This window comes from Nannospalax galili, unplaced genomic scaffold (genome assembly GCF_000622305.1).
Source record: "Nannospalax galili isolate Female #2095 unplaced genomic scaffold, S.galili_v1.0 scaffold238, whole genome shotgun sequence".
NCBI lineage: Eukaryota > Metazoa > Chordata > Mammalia > Rodentia > Spalacidae > Nannospalax > Nannospalax galili.
The window spans coordinates 3,725,729-3,745,228 of NW_008341888.1; the positions used below are offsets into that span (position 1 = coordinate 3,725,729).

The 19,500-nt window shown below is 37.6% G+C and overlaps 1 protein-coding gene across 8 annotated transcripts in view; it reads left to right on the plus strand.

Annotated features, from left to right (window-relative positions):
- Abcb7 (ATP binding cassette subfamily B member 7) overlaps positions 1-5,935 on the plus strand; it is a 155,323-nt gene extending 149,388 nt beyond the window's left edge. For 7 of the 8 annotated variants that reach the window (XM_029565687.1, XM_029565689.1, XM_008837678.3 and 4 more), the window contains one exon: positions 2,690-5,935. In XM_029565687.1, the coding sequence (XP_029421547.1) occupies positions 2,690-2,905 (216 nt within the window). In that variant the 3' untranslated portion in view covers positions 2,906-5,935. The remainder of the gene's footprint in view (positions 1-2,689) is intronic. The other variant, XM_008837681.2, reaches the window with a different exon arrangement.
- The last annotated feature ends 13,565 nt before the right edge of the window (positions 5,936-19,500 follow it).

Consider the following 19,500-nt stretch of genomic DNA (forward strand, 5'->3'; position numbering starts at 1 on the left):
CCCTACTATTAATGAGTTGGGGTTAATTTGGGTCTTAAAGTCCTGTAGTATTGTTTTTATGAAGTTGGGTGCACCAGAGTTTAGTGAATATATGTTCATGATTGTAATATCTTCTCGATTTATTGTTCCTTTGATCAGAATGAAGTGGCCCTCTTTATCTCTTCTGATTAGTTTTAGTTTAAAGTCTATTTTGTCAAATATTAGAATTGCAATGCCTGATTTTTTCTTAGTCCCATTCTCTTGGTATATTTTTTTCCATCCTCTCACCTTAAGATAGTGCCTGTCCTTGAAAGTGAGATGGGTTTCTTGCAGACAATGAAAAGATGGGTTTTGTTTCCTAATCCATTCACCTAGTCTGTGTCTTTTGACTGGGGCGTTCAATCCATTAATATTTAAAGTTATTAATGAAAGATGTGTATTGAATCCTGCCATTTTTATTTCTGTTTACATTCTTGATATAGCTGTACTTTTCCACAGTTATATGTTCATTGAATTTCTTTCTGCAATCCCTTGGGTATAGTCATTCCTTTCTTCAGCTCTTTCTATTGCTTCTAAACTCTCCGATTGTGGACCTGAATTTCTTCACCCCATTTATGTCATGGAAGATTTTTCTTTTCCCTTCGATTATAATAGGCATTTAGGCTGGGTATAGTAATCTGGGTTGGCATCTGTGGTCATTTCAGACTGGGAATACTTTGGTCCAGGCTCTTCTGGCTTTCATCGTTTGCACTGAAAAGTCAGCTGTAATCCTAATGGGTTTTCCTTTATATGTGAATTGTTGTTTCTCTTTTGCAGCTTTCAGTATTGTCTCTTTGTTCTGTATGCATAGTGTTTTTACTATGATGTGCCGTGGAGAGTTTCTTTTCTGGTCCTGTCTGTTTGGTGTTCTATATGCTTCTTGTATTTGTATGGGTCTGTCTTTCTTTAATTTTGGGAAATTTTCTTTCACGATTCTGTTGAAGATCTGGTCCATGCCATTATCTTGGGATTCTTCTCCTTCCTGTATGCCTATGATTTGTAAGTTTGGTCTTTTTTATGGTGTCACACAGTTCCTGCATGTTCTATTCTTGTGCTTTCTTAAATTCTTCATAATCTTGCTTGATTGGTGTAGTTCGTCAAGTTTATCTTCGAGTCTTGATACTCTGTTTTCCATTTCGGCCATCGTATTGGTGAGTCTTTCTCCTTTCATTTCTAATTGGCTTACTGAGTGTTTCACTTCCCTCTTCATTTCAGCCTGAGTAGTCAATATTTCTAGCTCTTTTCTGAATTCATTCAGAAGTTTATCCCCATCTTCCTTCAGTTCTTTGATTTCTTTGTTTGTGTGTTCTTTAAATTCACTGAATTTTTTTATCATGTTTATAATTTTCTTTTGAGTTCCATGTCCTGCATTATGTGTAAGGGGTTCTTATTCTACTCCTCTAGAGCAGTATTGGTATTTTGTGGGGATATGTTATTTTGGTTTTTCATGTTATTTTTTCCTCTGTGATTTTTGACATGTGAATTTCTTTTGTAGTTTCTGATTCTTGTGTGAGTCTCAAGTCTTCAAGTTTAGGTCTGCTTCTTTTTGCAAACTTTATGTGCCTTTGTGGTTTACTTTTGGGGTATGAAAAGCTGGTTTTTCTAAGCTTCTGGTTCTCCCTTTTGGTGTTTATTTGGAGTTGCCAGATTGCTTTTGTCTTCAGGAGAGGCCCAAGCCAGATGAGGATCAGATGTTCTCAGGCTTTCTCCTAATGTCTGGATCCCTCCAGGAAAATTTTGGCCTCAGGAATTTGGGGGTTGGACTGGCCTGGGAGCCAGGCCCCAGAAAGATACTGGTCTTAGGTAGCTGGTAGACGTGACACTCAGAGATGCAAAGAGAGATGGGGGCGGGAAGAGGCCCCAGGTGCTACTGGGGACTGCACTGAGGACTTGGGTTGGTCTGGATGCAAAGGATCAAGAAGCCAACAGGTCAGCCCTGGCATCCAGGAAAGAGGCTGGTGGGTTGTGCAGCCCAGGGAAGCAGAGGGAGGTGAGGGCAGGACCAGGCCCAGAGTGCTCCTGGGGACCTGAAAAAGGAACTGGGTCCACCTGGATGCAAGGATCAGGAAGCAATGGTGGCCACAGGCCGAGAGGTCCACCCCGGGGTCTAGGAAATAGGCCTGCGGGTTGTGCAGGCCCAGGGAAACAGAGGGATATGAGGGTGGGACCAGCCCCAGAGGGCTCTTGGAGACCTCTAGAAGGAACTGGGTTGGTCTGGATGCAAAGGATCAGGAAGCAGTGGTTGTTCCCCCGCGTCTGGGGCGCCAAGACAAGGAATGAGACAGGACCCAGGCTAGGAGGAGAAAGGGGCAGGGAGATGGGAGGATGAATGAAGCTGGGGGAGTCAAGGTGTGGAGGGTGCAATTGACTTACCTGGAGAGTGGCTGGTGGGTTGTACAGGCCCAGGGAAGAAGAGGACCTTTATATTTTTTAAACTAAAGTGGTGTCTATTGTATTGGGAATGTCCTAGGCCTTGTTTCTTTGGACTGAGTAGCTCAATAGTGAAGAAGCATTCCTACCTCAGTTTTTCCCACTGGTGCATGAGGAACTAGGAGAGATATTTTAATGAATGCATGTCTTTTAAAATATTTATGTAAAAATTATTGTATTTTGAGGTATTCTGCCAGTTAACATAATCTTGCTCCATGTTTACCTTGTGTTTACTTTTTAGGGGAAGGTTGCTGAGCGTGGTACCCACTATGGTTTGCTTGCTAATTCTGGAAGTATCTATTCAGATATGTGGAATACCCAGAGCAGCCGTTTGCAGAACCATGATAACCTCAAATGGGATTCAAGGAAAGAAAGTATCTCTAAGGAAGAGGAAAGGAAGAAACTACAAGAAGAAATTGTCAATAGTGTGAAAGGCTGTGGAAACTGTTCCTGCTAAGTCACATGAGACACGTTCTTTTCTGTTTGTTTTGTCTTGTTTCACTTTGGAATACATACACATTTGCACTGAAGCAGAACTGTTGAATTAAAACAAAAATCATGCATTCCCATTTTCCTTAATCCCTTTAAATAAGATTTATTTAAAGAGGGTTAGGTTTCACAATCTGTTGAATGTGGCATCGGTAATTATCTCCAAATTATTTGTTACTGCCAAGTTGTTGCAATTTGACTTAACCCTGTTTGAAGTCTGATATCCATCTAATACCCCTAACCAGAAGAATCAATTGATTTCCAAATTTATGTTGTTTTTAGAGCCGCCTCTGTGCTAAGAAATTGTAGGGAGAGTGTCTTTTACTTAAAATTAAACAAGGAAAAAGAACAGTGTAGGTTTGTTTCTCCTCTCTCTACCCTCCAACTGAATATTTCCTTGATGTGAAAATTAGTTTAGAAACACAGTTAAAGTTAGAACTTGCCAAAAATACGCATGCTTTGGATGTTTTAGATACCTATGCTTACAGCTTTTAAACCATTTCCATTTACGCCCTTTTTATTCTCATGTTGATGTGTAGAATATTGTCTTTATCCACAATTGTAACACTTGTTTGAATTTTATTTTTCCATGAAAGTGAGTCGTTGCTTTTGTTTTGGACCAAAATTTATGCATTTTTCTTTAAAGACTCACAAACCTGGATGGAAATCATTTGAGACTTACTATATTGGGAGTAATCTCAATAGCCTAGGAAGTTAATACCCTTTCCTATTTCATCTTAAATGCACTTCTTTTACTATCTGAAATTATACATAGAGGATATCGTGCATCCACATATGTGTGTGCGTGCTTGTACAGGTATATAAATCAGTGTCAACTTAAAAAGGAGTCTAAGCAATATAATCAAGTTTTACTTGGAAAAAAAATAGAAAAAAAAGGTTTTACTTGCTAGAAATAATTAATAAAATGATGGCATATGTTCACTTAAAACATTGTTTTCCTTGCACCCAGACCTATAGCCTCAGCACTTGGGAGGATAAGCCCAAAAATTCAAGAGTAGCCTTGTCAATATAGTGAGACCCTATCTCTTAAAACTAAAAAAGAAAATGAAAAGTTCCTCTCATTTCAGTTTCAATTTAATTTGTTTGATAGTGCTCATTCAATTTTAAAAACTTATATGTATCAAGAATGACCACATAATCTTCTGTAATGTGGTTTTATTTCTCAGGAACGATTCTAAATTGCTTATTGCTTTGTGGTTTTAATGCTTTTTAAATGATAATTTAGTATGAGAGATATTAATATTTTTTGATTTGTATTGTTGGCAATTGTGAATAAATATCTTTTGTTATATAAAGATAATTTGATAATCTTGGGCCAGTATTTCAGAGTTAGTCTTTCATACCAAAGTAAGCCATGCAGGATCTTGCTTTTAAAGCTGAAGTTAATGCTGCGATGTTTCATGAAGTGAAAAATAAATTTTGTTTCGTTGATATTTCTTACTCTAAAAGACATATTGTTGCTGTTCTCAAGGGAAAAAGCATTTCCTTTCAGTAAATCAGCTACATTATTGGAAATGTAATTAGACTCTAGATGGAAATTTTGCTTCTCTGTTACTTATATATCCAGTGATGCTGTTGGAAATTGAGCTTAGGTACATGGGTAAGCATATGTGAATGAAATAGTCATTAGTAATAATTCCTTTTGAAGTGTGAAGAGCAGTTTTCAAAGCAAGTTATTTTGTTATATGGGGAACATTTAGTTTAAAAAAGTAGGAATATTTTCAGGGTAGGGATTAATTTACCCCCACTAAGAGATTTGGGAACTATTTTCCTTTCATATGATTGTAGATGGTCCCTAGGCCACTGTGGTTATTAACCTGTGTTTTCAGCTAACCAAAACTTAAATTACCTGAAAAACACAGTTAGTGGAGAAACCTTAAGTCTTAAAGATGTCTCTCTTAAAACCACGTCATAATTAGGTGGTTCTCTAAAGGGAAATTATAGACAGATTACAATGAAAGAAACCTTCCTAGGATGACTCAGTCATAAGAAATGCCAAGAAAAGGGCATTTAATTATAATATACTAATTTTACATTACAACACCACATACTTAAACAAAAGGACAATGTGTGTAAAATTTTAAGTCAGTGTTGCAGTGATGTTTTTAACATATTGGGATGAATAAGTGTAGATTTAGAACTGAGCTGTGAAAATGAAGCAATATGATAGGGGTTTACTTCTTATCTCTTTATTTTGAAAACTGAAAATTTTTACTTTCTTAAGGAAATCCCAGTTTATAAAAATGAGCTTGAAACCAAGGTAATTTAGGATCATAAAAACTGGGCCAGATGCCTTACTGAAGTAAGGTTTTTAACATAGAACTATCGTGGTGAGCAGATGGCCTCATTTACAAATTTTTTTAACAGCTCAAGTCAGGGTCACTTGTGATACTCAGAAAGAAACCCTCACATTTGTACATGAAGAAGCTTGAGATATGCATTGACTTTTCCTCTGCAGGGATTTGCACCTTTTGTATACCTTAAGATTAATTTTTGTCTTTCCTGTCAATGTTGATAAGTCTCATTTCATGAGGATGGCTACTTTTTTAAAAAGAAAAATGTTTGGCTTTAAAGGCCAGGTATTCAAAAACTGTATGATTCTATGCTCCTAGATTGCTTTTTTCATACAGCCATCTTCTATCCTTCCTACCTGCCAAATATGTCACTGAGTATCAATTTTCTCTAGTGTATATTCATAATTCTCTTGTAACTTGATTATAGGGTATTATGTTGTAAATTAGCAGTTGAATATGTTTGTAATTGCAGTTTGTTTCCAATTATAGAAAAGTCCTGTCTTTTCCATTCTCTGAGTATATTGATTTGAAATGTACTGTAAGGTAAATCAAAATGTTGAGTAAAATGAGCCGGGTAAAACTGGTTAAGACAAAAGAGCTCAATGAAAGAAGCCCTTAACCACAGTTCTCTTGTTTATAGAAATGTCCGTGGCTAATCATTACTGAATAAACATTTTTGTGCCTAGAAATGAGTGTCTGTTTGAAACAACTCTTTTTTGCAGGGTTTAGTGAAAACTGATGTCTTGTTACACACTCAAAATAAACACATAATTAATAGACACTCTGGGAATGTGGCCTTCCAGCCTTAGGCAGAAGGTGGAAACTTGGCATTGTTTCAGAAGAAAATATTTGTAGAGCTCATAATGTTGGTAAAATAGTAGCAAATTACAGTATTTTTGTTTTGCATTAACCCACATATTTTTGATAGCAAACCAGTGAAAGGGCCCTACTTTCTCACTTGTCGCCAGTTCCTAAGTTATAATGTTGAGGAAGGAAACCTTTGGATAGAGAAATATCTTGTCTTCAAAACACTCACTAAACTGGCATTTTGATTAGCTATGTAGAGTTGGAAATGAATTGAGTGTTCTAATTAAAAGCATATTGGAGTTTTTGCTAAAACTATAGTTTTTTTTCATATTTCATGCACTCATATAGCCACAGTAAAAACATTGCTCACTAGTGTCTTTATTCTGTTTCTGGTTCATAAAATCATAGGAATTTAGGGTTGGAAGGGATTTAGAGGTCATTTAATAAGATTTTTTTCATTCTACAAATGAGAAAGCTGAACTTCAAGAGAAACCATTGAGATTGCCGGAGGCCACGCTGATTCCTGATAGTCAGTTCTTCCTTATGCTGCACCACATTTCCACTGAGAAATTACATTAGAAAATAAATTGGAGGGCAGAACTTGAGAATGGAGAAGTAAGGAGCTCACCAGGCCCTTCTTCCAAACAAAGCAACAATTTAACTGTTTTAAAAATATAATTTTAGGGACTGGAGAGATGACTTGGCTGTTAAGAACATATACTGTTCTTTCAGAGGACCTGAGTTCTGTTCCTAGCACCCACCCATTATTAGGCAGCTCACAAGTGCCTATAACTCCAGTTCCATCACAGTCCAACACCTCTTCTGGCCTCTAGGCACCTGTACTCATGTGCACATGTCCACAGACAGACAGACACACATACAAAATTACAAAATAAAAATGCATCTTTTTTAAAAAGGTGTTTTAGAAAAGGTAGTCATTGACACCTTCAAAACTGTCCTAAAGGCTTACAGGAAATGGAGAAACATTTAAGACAGTCTATTAAGTCTTGGTAAGAACAGAAAGACACTGTGGCCTTTGAGGAATGATGCACTCCATATGCTCAGTGCCGGAAGCTCTTCCCTGGGCATTCTGTTCTGAACAGGTTTCATAAAGATGTGAAGATAGTGGGGATACGTAGGATGCCCTCATCCCACAGCTCCCAACTTGGGGCTGCAGTTTTACTCTGTCAGTGAAAGCTGCCTGCATTCCTTATCTGTCACTCTACTCTTTCCCAAATAGATGTGTCTTAGCCCATTTTCTGTTGCTGTAACAAAATACTTGAGGAGTGCTCAGCCCTAAATGGGACTTCTGTATGACATGTCTTCCCAAGGCTCAAGGATGATCTTGGTGAAGAAGGGAAGGAAAGACTGTATGAGCCAGAGTGCAGTGGATGTTTATAAGGAAACACTGTTTTCCAAACACAACATGGTAGTTGCATATACGAAGTCATAGCAGTTGTGGCAGCATGCACAAGACCAATGTAAGCTCAAGCTAAATAGTCCCAGAATGAAGCGGGGAGGTAGCCACAGAACTGAGGAGCTTGTGGCATTTGATAGCTAGTAGGAGAGGAAGAGTCCGTTTTCTTCAAGAATGTGACCCCTGGTAGAGTGACCAAATTCCAGGAGATGGACCCACACCTAAGAGTATATGGGTAGTAGAAATTGGATGAGATAGATTTAAAAACAAAATGAGAACACAGAGCTGGATCAGTAGGGAAGATGGATGAATCTGGAAGGAGTTGTGAGAGGGAGGGTTGAAGATGATCAAAATATGTTGCATGAAATTCTCAAGGAACTAATTTGTATTTGGTTTTTTTTTTTCTTTCTTTTTCCTTTTGAAACAGTCTTTCTGTAACCCCAGCTGGACTGGAACTTACTATGTATACCAAGCCGGCCTCAATCTCACAGAGCTCTGCCTGCCTTTGCCTCCTGAGTGCTGAGATTAAAGGTGCACCATGCCAGCCAAGGAGTTAACTTTTTTAAAATATTTTATTTTATGTGTATGAGTGTTTAGCTTGCATGTATGTAAGTGCATCCATTTTGTGCAATGCCTGTGGAGATCAGAAGATGTCAGATCCCTTGAAACTGGGAGTTAGTATAGTTGTTAGCTGCCATGTGGGTGCTGGGAATTGAACCCAGGGCCTCTGCAAGGGCAGTCAGTTCTGTTAACTGCTGAGCCATTTCTCCAGCCCCAGGAATTATTTTTTTTAAAGGCTAAAACATACTTATTTGGATATGGTCCTGATCATATGATGCTGATGTCTGTTCAGCATTTGATGAGGGCCTTTTTACTTTGTGATAGCAAGGTGGAAGGTATCATACAGTAAGATAGAGCAAGCATGCTTGCTCAGGTCTAATAAAGACAATGGTGCCATTATGGGTGCTCTACCATCATAATCTTATCTCAGTTTGCTTCCCAAAGACCTCCCCTGACACCACCAAATACTATTAACATGAACTTAAATGTTCAAGACATGAAAACTTGGGTTACACATTCAAACCATAGTTGGGTAGAAGCTCTGTTCCATATATAGGCTGGGAACAATGAGAACCTTTTTCTTCTCCAGCTTGTTCATAGGTTGGAGGTTTCACTCAAAGGTGGTTCTGCTCTAGTGCAGTTCAGTGTTTCAGAGTTTCTGCTCAAGTGGAAATAAATGTGATTAGGGCAAAGAACACCCTATCTCCACCTTTGAATACTGACTATATTTGGAACAAAACTTGGGGAACTTCTTCAGTATGGTCACTGTCAAAAGCAATGTGAGATCTTGGTGAAGTTCAACTAGGAGGAGCTAGCACAAGCAAAACAGAGAACAGAAAATTAAAGAGAAAAATGAAAGCAGTAACCAAGAAGAACCCTCCTGATAGCAAAAAATTTAGGGGCTGAAAAGACCAGGCACATGCATTGGACAAATCCTCCAGGAGATTAGTTTTTTTAATTGCCATAGGACTCTCAAAAATATCCAGTTACAATATATATTTTCTTTCATATATATGAAAGAAAATAAGAGTGAGAGCCAGACATACAGGACACTGCCTTAGCAGGGCAGTGAGGGAACAGTGATCATCACATACGAAGAAATCTCAGGTTTCCAATGTGTAGTTTTATCAGGAACAGACAGGCCAGAAGACAGTGATGAGAAGCTGAGATTGTTGAAATAAAAAACTGTCAATCAAGAACAGTATATTTTGGGGAGTTATGCCCACTTGTGCAATAGTGGCATGACTGTTATGGGGGAAAACAACTATTTTCTGCTTGGATTTGAGGCCCACTCCACAGGAGGGAATTCATGCCTGGTACTCTAAACCTGATCAAAAGCCCATGGCCGGAGACGTCATAGACTCTGAGCAGTAGGGGACGGGAGAAACTTAATATTGTAATACCTTTTGCTAAATGAACATGCTATCAAACTGCCTTCTAAATATTTGTGTTTATACCCATAGATTTATGCTGTTCTTAAGTTTGATTGGAGAAACGTCATTTTGCAATGGTCAATGGCTAATGCAGAGACTCATAACTGGCCAAAGTACTGAGAATAAGTGACCTATGAGTGCTCAACCCTAAATGCAACGTCTATATCAACCCCCCTCCCAATACCCAAGGCTCAAGGAACATCATGGAAGAGCAGGTGGAAAAAGTATAAGCCAGAGAATGTGGAGGAGTGCTATTATAAGTTTCTTCTGAATGTGGCATAGCTGTTGCATGCATGAACTCACAGCAGGTGTGGTTACCTGCACAAGACTTGTACTAGATAAAGCCAGTCAACATTCCAGCATGGAGGAGGGGGGAGGACTTAAAGGCTCTGTTCCTAACTGAGGAACTTCTGGCAGTTGATGGATGTTGGGTAAAGGAGAGTCGTTTTTCTTTGGAGGTGTGGCCACTGGTAGGTTGCCCATGCTTCAGTGGATGACCCCACACCCATTTTCATATGGGCAACACTAATTGGACTTAGTAGGTCATAAAATATCAAGTGGGGTTGTGTGTTAGAGAGGTCTAGAGGGAGTTGTTAGGAAATGGAGAATGGATGTGGCCAAAATATATTGTATACATGCATGAAATTTTTGAAAAATAAAAATATACAAAAGATTACATTATCCAAAAAATTAATTAATTTAATGTGTATGAATGTATTACCTGCATGTATGTAAGTGCACCCATATCATACAATTCCCCCTGAGGTCGGACGAGGGTGTTGAATCCTCGGGAACTGGAGTTAGCAAAATAAGACATACACTGACAGAATTGAAAAGATAAATGGAAAACTCTCCCAGTACTGTGGTACTGGGAGATTTCAAAACCATACTTTTTAATAATAAAAACAATAACAACAACTAGGCTGAAAGTCAATAAAGAAATAAGATTTAAACCCTTAATCAGCTATACCTAATAAAATTCTTCCAAACACTCCACCCCAAACCAATAAAATATACCTTCTCAGGTGCACATGGAACACTTCTTCTGGATAGGTCATGTGGTAGGCCATAAAAGAAGCCTCAATAAATTTAAAGTAATTGAAAGTATACAAAGAATGTTCTTTGACCATAAGAATGAAATAAGAAATTGATATTAGAGGGAAACTTAAAAATTTCTGAAATGTATTGAAATTAAATAGTGTACTGTAAATCTAGGTCAAAGAATAGATGTCAAAAGAGAATTTGGAAAATACTCGAGAGTGATGAAAATGAAACCCTTACCAAAATGGTGGAATGCTGCAAGAGCTCTTGTTCCAGAGGAGTTCATAGTCCCAAATGTCTGCATTTTTTATTTAATCTCAAATGAATTACATATATTTCCATCATAAGAAACTAGAAAAAAAGCCCCAAATAAGTACTCAGAAATGAGTTAACAGAGGTAAGAAGAATAAGTTAAACAAAATCATGAATAGAAACCCAATAGAGAAACTTGAGTTTTTCTAAATATATGTCTTTGGGTTCTACCATTTGCCACAACATGGATGAACTTAGAGAACACTATGCTCGTGGAAATCGACCAGGGACAAAGAAAAATGCTGAATGTTCCCACTTGTAGAACAAACAAACTAACAAAATTAAATCCCATATAATGCCAAAGAATAAAACCAGTTACGAGAGTCCAGCTGGGAGGAGAAGAAATGAGGAAATGTAGATCAAAACAGACAAAATAGCAAATGTATAGGAAAATAAACACAGAAACTGTAGAAATACATGTTCATCAAAACTGATGGAAGAATATCCAATCTGAATAGGTCTATAGCAAGTGACGAAAGTTAAGTCAGTAATAAAAACTCCCCATAAAGAAAAGCAAAGCCTAAACAGCTTCATGGCTGAATTCCACCAAAAGAAACGGTAATAACAATACTTAATAAACCTCCCCAAAACTGGAAAAGAAGGGAACATGTAATTCATTCTATTATACTGATACCACAACCAAAGAAAATACAAGCATACAGAATACATTTATAAATTACATTTATAAGTGTTACATTTAAAGTTTATTCGGGTTCACAGTTTCAGAAGATTTCATTCCACCATTGCAGCAGGAATATGTGGCAGAGGCTGTTTACATCATAGCAGAAAAGAAGCAGGCTATAACCTAAAGCCTTTTTGCTAGCTAGGACCCATTTCCTAAAGGTTCTACACCCTTCCAAAATAGCATCTCCAGCTGAAAAACAAGCAGTCAAAGCAGGAGCCTTTGGGGGAACATTTCACGTTCAAACCATGGCAGAATTGTGTAACATTTAAAAAGCGTTGTTAAGCATGACCATTGGAATTTAGCTCAGACATGCGAAGGTAATTTAGCATCCAAAAGCCATGTAGTATAAAACTGTAGTAATAGTATAAATGACCAAAATCATGATCGTTTCAACAAATTCAGGAAAAACATATTTAATAAATGTAACACCCTTTCATGAGAACAATGCTTAATAAAGTAGGCTCAGAAGAAAAATTTCTTGATAAAGGTCATGAAAAAGAATTAGCATCTTATGCTAAAATTTGTTAAATTTATTTCCTATCATTGTGTTCATGTCCATGGTGCATGATATGGGTGGCTGGCATGCATGTGGAGATCATAGGACAAATTTGTATAGTCGCTTCTCTCCTTCACCTTTATGTGGGTTCCAGGGATTGAATTCAGTTTGGCAGGTTTACCTGGCAAGAGCTCTGACATACAGAATCATCTTGCCCACCCCATCATACTTCTTGGAGAGAAAAACCCTAAATACTGAGCTCCTTAGTCAGGAATGGGACAAGACTGTTTATTTCTACTTAACCATTTCTATTCAATATTTTCCTGAGTGTTCTAGCCAGCACAATTAGGGAATGAAAACAAGGTTGGAAGACCCTCGCTTTCCAATTGCAAAACTTTAAATATAGCATTGGCATGCAGCTAGAATACATTATTGGAATAGAATTCAGAGTCCAAACACAAACCCTCACATTAATTGTGAATTGATTTCTGAATTGATTTCAATTGTGAATTGATTTCAATGAGGAAAGAATATTCTCTTCAACATAGTGTGGGAAGACAACTGCATAACCACATACAAAAGAATGAAGTAAACTCTCCACTAGGGATGAAAATTTACTCAGAATAGACCAGAAACTGAAATGTAATTACCAAAAGTACAAAACTCTTAGTAGAAAATATATGAGCAGTTATTCGTGCCCTTGGGATGAGCAGCGGTTTTGTGGATGTGACATGCAATAGTAAAATTTATGCAAGGCAAAACAGAAATTGATCATGTGTTTGTTGAGGGGAAGTTGTGTGTGTGTGTGTGTGTGTGTATGTGTGTATACATGTGTGTGCAGGTTCATGTGAACGCCAGAGGACAAACTCAAGTGTTGTCCCTCAGACACTATTTGATTTGAAAGAAGATCTCATTAGCCTGGAGCTCACAAAGTAAGCTAGTATGGCAAGGCAGTGAACCCCAGTGACCAGGGTTCTGTCTCCAAGCCCTGGGTTTACAAGTGGGCACCACAAAGTCTGCTTTTAAAAAAAAAATTGTGAGTTCTTGGAATTTAACTTAAGCCATGCTTACAGGGCAAGCATTTTACCAACTGAGTTATCACCCCAACCCCTGCTCCCAATTAACTTTTGTGGTTTAAATGATACTGTCAAGACAGTGTCTTACAGTGATGATACTGTTGGCAGGCCCAGTGGATGGACTCACAGTGAAGGACATTTGGGAACACAAATCAGACTCTATAAAATTTGGTGGGGGCAGTGGGGAGAAGTACAGATATGGGAGGGGAGCTAGCTAAATACCATCAAACTATATTGACTGCAAATGGCAAAAATTCAATAAAAAGTAACACTTAAAAAAATAATGTAATGATGGGTCGGGTAGCTTATGCCTTTAATCCCAGTACTCTGTGAGATCATGGCCTGCCTGGTATATATAGTGAGTTCCAGGCCAGCTGGGGCTATGGGAGACATTGTCTAAGAAAAAGAATGTAAAAGGATAACCCTTAGAATGGGAAAAATATTTGTAACTCATATCCTATACAAGATTGTGTACAAAATATGTAAAGGATGTATAAATAAAATTGCAACTCAAAAAAGTCACCGAATAAAAATAGGAGGAAGATCTGGATAGAAATTCTCCAATAACATTATATAAATAGCTGATAAGCACATAGCAAATAATACTGACATGCCACTTCATTCTCCCTAGGATGGCTGTAATCAAAAAGAAGATAATGAGAATACTGGCAAGAATGTGGACAAATTGCAACCTTTTTGCACTGCTGGTGGGAGCAGAAAGGAGCAACTGCTTTGTTAATCTCTCAAAAAATAAAATTCAGAGTTATGATATGACCCTAGGTATAATTCTTTGATAATACAAAAGAATTGGATTACAAATATATATGACACACTGTGTCACCTTGTAAACATTCTAAATCAAAGAATAAGTCACATTTTAACAGCTTTCCACTATGTATGTGCCCACACCAGGTTCCTATCACTCTTTTGCCAGATTTTAAAGTCACCTGTGTCTCAGCTTGGTCCAGCCTGGCTGACAGAGATGCATGTTTCCATCCTTTTTTTCCTCTTTTGTTTGATGCCAAAGATTTAGCCAAAGACACCTTTCTCTTTGTTGTGTTTTCAGCATTCTGTTCTGCACTGTGCCAGCTCCCTGCTCCAACCATGGCCACTCTCATTGGGTTGGGCTACTCATGGGTCAAAGCTTCTGGGGCTGAAGGAAGACTGGGATTCTTGCTTTCTCCATGAGTTTTGATAATGGAAATAGCATACATGTGCTTTAAAAATATAAATCATTTTGGAAAAAATGAGAAATATGTATTTTTGTACCTGAACATTTTGGTCTAGCAACTTGTGAAACATAGATGACAATTTTGTGACCTTTTCAAGTGTATGTACAAATTTTTGTAAATATAACTTTTTGTCTAGTTCATAGTTTGTGTAATTTGTAATGGCCATGCAAGCTACCAGTCCCAGGAGCTTATATTGTTCCTGGGCCGACAGTCAGGCCTGGGTGATGCTCCCATGCCTTTGTGACTGAGTGGTGTCTTCCTGTTTGGACTCAGTTTGGTTAAAATCCTTGCACAGCCCACTGTTTATAGCCATGTCCCCATCCCCTTAGAATGAGGGAAACTTCCTTATCCCTTGCCCACATCTGCCCAAGGGACCCACACCCTCAGCAAGAGCCCACCATGTCCTGTTGCTGGGATGGGATATTAGTATTGGAAGGGAGGGAGGCAGAGAGAGAGAGGGAGAAGGGGAGAAGTCAGTCATAAAAGCCCACATGTATTCTCAAATTCTGTAATATGTATGTCTGTCCAGGCAGATCATAGCTTAGTGGTTGCCTCAGGCTGGGGGTTGGGTTGGAGTGTGTTGTGGGGGAACGGAGAAATATTACTGCTAATGTATATGATTTAAGTCTTATTGGCAGCAATATCCTGTGTTGTATGTTGTTCATAACACACAATGTGTTTTGTACATATCTTGACACTGCAGTATGTTGATAGTATTTCTTCAAGAAGTTATGCCACTTAAATAAGAAGCCAAAGTCCCTAAGTAAATTTTCTCCTGATTTTCATCTTGAGATTCTCCAGATGCTACTTTGTAAGGTTCATTTACTGTGTTTAATATCATAATGAGACTGGGTATATTAGTACCTGCCTGTAGTCCCAGTATTCAAGAGGGTGAGACAAGAGGATAGCAAGTTTGAAGATATCCTGGGCTATATAGTGAGACCTTGTCTTAGAAAAAAATTAGGATCAACTTATGATAACATACACATATTCACAGAACTTTGTAAGTTAAGGCAGGAGGATTGGGAGTCTAAGGGTAGCCTGAGCAGCATAGACAGTTTATGGTTAGCCTGAGTGACATACAAAGACGCTCTCTCAAGAAAAGTAAGAAAATCAGTATAAGATTATGATTAAAACAAATCTGTATAGATGTAGCCTTGAAAACTGAAGAATAAATCCTTTGTCTGCTAGTACTATTAGATGCCAAGTTGTCTATAAGAAAAGCTGCTGCATAAATTAAAAGTTGCAATTTTATACATAGAATGCAGTTGTAAAGCATGTAATTGATAATTACATAATTGCATAGACAATCCAGCAGGAAGAAATCTAAGATGTCTTAGTCAAGGAATCAACAAACTTTTTCCATAAAGCACAAGGTAATCAATATTGAAACTTTGCTGACCAACTGATCTTTCTCACAGGCATTTGACTCTGTGTTTGTAGTGAAAATGCAACCACAAACAACACATAAATGAAAGTGTTTGTATTCCAATAAAACTTTATATGAAGCACTTTCAAGTGTCTTCAGTTCCCCTCACATTCCTGTTTAGAAAACTAAAGCACATAGAGGAGATGTGTACTTCAGCCCAGTTCACAAAGGAAATTGAGTGTGAGATAATTCTCCTCAGACCCCTTGGTATTACCCTGCTTCTTATATCAAGATTTGCTTGCTCCACGACAAGGGTTCCCACTATTACCATCTACCATGATGTATTGTAACCTCCTCCTCAGTACTGAGCCAATGCAAGCACTATATCCTTCAACCTCTCAAACTGACCTAAATCATTGTTGAATTAGCTGTCTCAAGATTTCATTATAGTAATGGAAAATTAATGCTCTTAAAACGTTTAATGAGAAAACATGTTGTAAACATGTTTCAATAATAAAAAATACCATGTCCCTGCTGTCCTATTGTGTTTCATCTCATTAAAGCTTTCAGATGTCATATTAAGGTATAAGTCCTCACTGCTGTCACGCTCAATTTTAGACCCTTTAAAAAATAAGTTTATGTTCCCCAAATACTCTGGGCTTAAAAAAGGAGGCTATGAAGTTGGGGGAGATAGAGGTTGATATGGGAGGAGATGGTGGAGGAGATTGAATATAAAGTATTATATAAAGTTATATATAAGCTTTATTATATAAAGTTATATAAAGTATTTCCAGGTACTGCTTAATTGGCATCAAGTTAATACAGCCCAGACACTGTTTACCTATTATAAATGAACCTATATGTCATTAAATGTTACTAATGCATAACACTGAATATCATTGTACTGTGAATACATAAGAAGCTTGATTGCCTCCCTCTATTTCTCTAATCAAATTTAATATCTGAAGGTAGTTTTCCTGTCCTCATCTATACTTTCTTCTCAGAATATGCTGACCTCTTCTCTAGAAAACCTATCCAAGTACATAATGCATTTAAATACTTCATTGCCTTGATAGTTTATTTTACCATGTTTTTGTTCCTTAATGTAGCATATACATTTTCTATCCATGCATGTTCTTTCCTTTTGTTTATTTTATTTTATTTTATTGTTTTTTTTAAACAGGGTCTTGTAACCCCAGCTGTCCTGGAACTCACAATGTAGACCAGGCTGGCCTTGAACTCAAAGAGATCCGCCTGCCTCTGCCTTCTGAGTGCTGGGATTAAAGGCATGTGCCACCACTCGTGGCTCCCATTTGTTTATTTTTTTAATGCAATACCTTAAAGTCATTTATACAATAATAACTATTACAAAAACACTTGTAAACTGAATTCATGGTGGTCAAGACTCCTAAGAGATACATGAAATTCATAATCTTTAAATCCCATTTCACCAACTAGAGTCATAAACATAAGAAAATAAACTATTGTTTCAATTTACTTACCAGAGAGTTCCAAGTTCTGGCCTCCCTCTGGCCTCCTTCATGTGCTGAAGGAAGCCTGAGTGTACCTGACTGGAACCTGAATTGTGCTTCTGTGGGTACTCCTGAATAGCTGATCTGAAGCCACCAGTTCCCTCCAAATTTAACCTGAGAGAACCTCAACCCTGTACCAACCAGCTTTACATAACCAATAAAGAAAGGATCTAGGCACCCCGATAATACAAACAGAAGCATATTTCAACTTAATTTTCATATCAGAACAAAAAACAACAAAAGAAATTCACATGCCAAAATCACAATGAAAGAACAATAAAATGGAAAGCCAAAACACTATGTCCCCACCAAACTCCACCAATCCTGTAGAAGAGGTCTACAAGGAGAATCCCTTAGAGATAACCCAGGACACTGAATTTGGAAGAACAAACATAAACATGATCAAGAATTCAATGAATTTAAAGAACACATGAACAAACAAATCAAAGAACTAACGGAAGATAGGGATAAATTTCTGAATGAATTCACAAAAGAGATAGACACATTGAAGAAAACTCAGGCAGAAATGAAGAAGGAAGTGCAAAACTCAATAAGTCAACTTGAGATAAGCCAGCTTGAAACAACGGGGGAAAGCCTCACCTCTACGATGGATGAAATGCAAAACAGAATATCAACACTGGTGGATAAAGGTGAAGAATTGGACCACTCAAGCAAAGATTATGGGACATTTTTAAAAACACAGGGATGGAATAAGCAAGAGATATAGGACACCATGAAAAGGCCAAATCTATGGATCATAAGAATAGAGGAAGGAGAAGAATTTCAGGTTAATGGTGTTGACCAGATCTTAAACAGTATTATAGAAGAGAATTTCTCAAAATTAAGGAAAGACATCCCCATACAAATACAGGAAGCATATAGAACACCAAATATGATCTGAAAAGAAACTCCACATGACATATCATAGTAAAAACACTAAATGTACAGAACAAAGAGAGAACACTGAAAGCATCAAAAGAAAAACAAGTCACATATAAAGGAAAGCCCATCAGGATTACAGCTGACTTATCAATGCAAGATATGAAAGTCAGAAGAGCCTGGACTAAGGTATTTCCAGTTCTACATGATAATAGACACCAGCCCAGAATACTTTACTCAGGAAAAATGTCTATTATAGTTGAGGGGGGAAAGAAAAATCTTCCATGCCACAAAAAGCCTGAAAGAATACATGTCCACAAAACGAGCCCTTCAAAGAATACTTGAAGCAGTACAGAGAGCTGAGAGAGAAACATGTATACCCCAGGGGCAACAAAAGAAAGGTATAATCGAGGAAACACAAAATTAGAGAACACAAACAGCAATCAAAATGATGGCAACCAATATGCACATTTCAATAATAACCTTAAGTATCAATGGACTGAACTCTCCAGTCAACAGACACAGGCTAAGTTAATGGATTAAGAAACAAAATCTATCTCTTTGCTGTCTGCAAGAAACCCATCTCACCTTCAAGGACGGGCACTACCTTCAGGTAAAAGAAAGACTATTCCAAGCAAATGGCACTAAGAAACAAGCAGGGGTTGCAATTCTAACAGCTGACAAAATAGACTTCAAAGCAAAGTTAATCAGAAAAGATAAGGAGGCTTACTGCATTCTGATCAAAGGAACAGTTATCCAAGAAGATCTTACAATCCTTAACATATAAGCACCAAACTCTGGTGCACCCACATTCATAAAAACAACACTACAGGACTTTAAGACACAGATTAACCCTAACTCAGTAATAGTAGAATACTTCAATACCCCACTTTCTCCATTAGACAGGTCAACTGGATAAAGAATAAACAGAGAGACATTTCAATTAAATGATACCATTCATCAAATGGACCTAATAGACATCTTTCAAATATTCCATCCAAGCACCAAATAATATACTTTCTACTCAGCACCCCATGGAACTTTTTAAAAAATTGACCACATACTGAGCCACAAAACAAACCTCAACAAATATAAAAAACTTGAAATAATCCCATGGATTCTATAGGAACACAACGCAGTAAAATTCAGAATTAGCACTGGACAAAGCCCTAGGCACTATAAAACTCATGGTGATTGAACAACACACTCCTAAACAATGAGTGGGTGAAAGGAGAAATTAAGAAAAAAATAAAAGAATTCCTGGAATTCAACGAAAAGGACAATACAACACCACACAACCTCTGGGACACTATAAAAGCAGTCCTAAGAGGGAAGTTTATAGCTCTGAGTGCTACATTAAAAAATTACAAAGAGCCCAAATAAATGACTTACCACTGCAACTCAATAC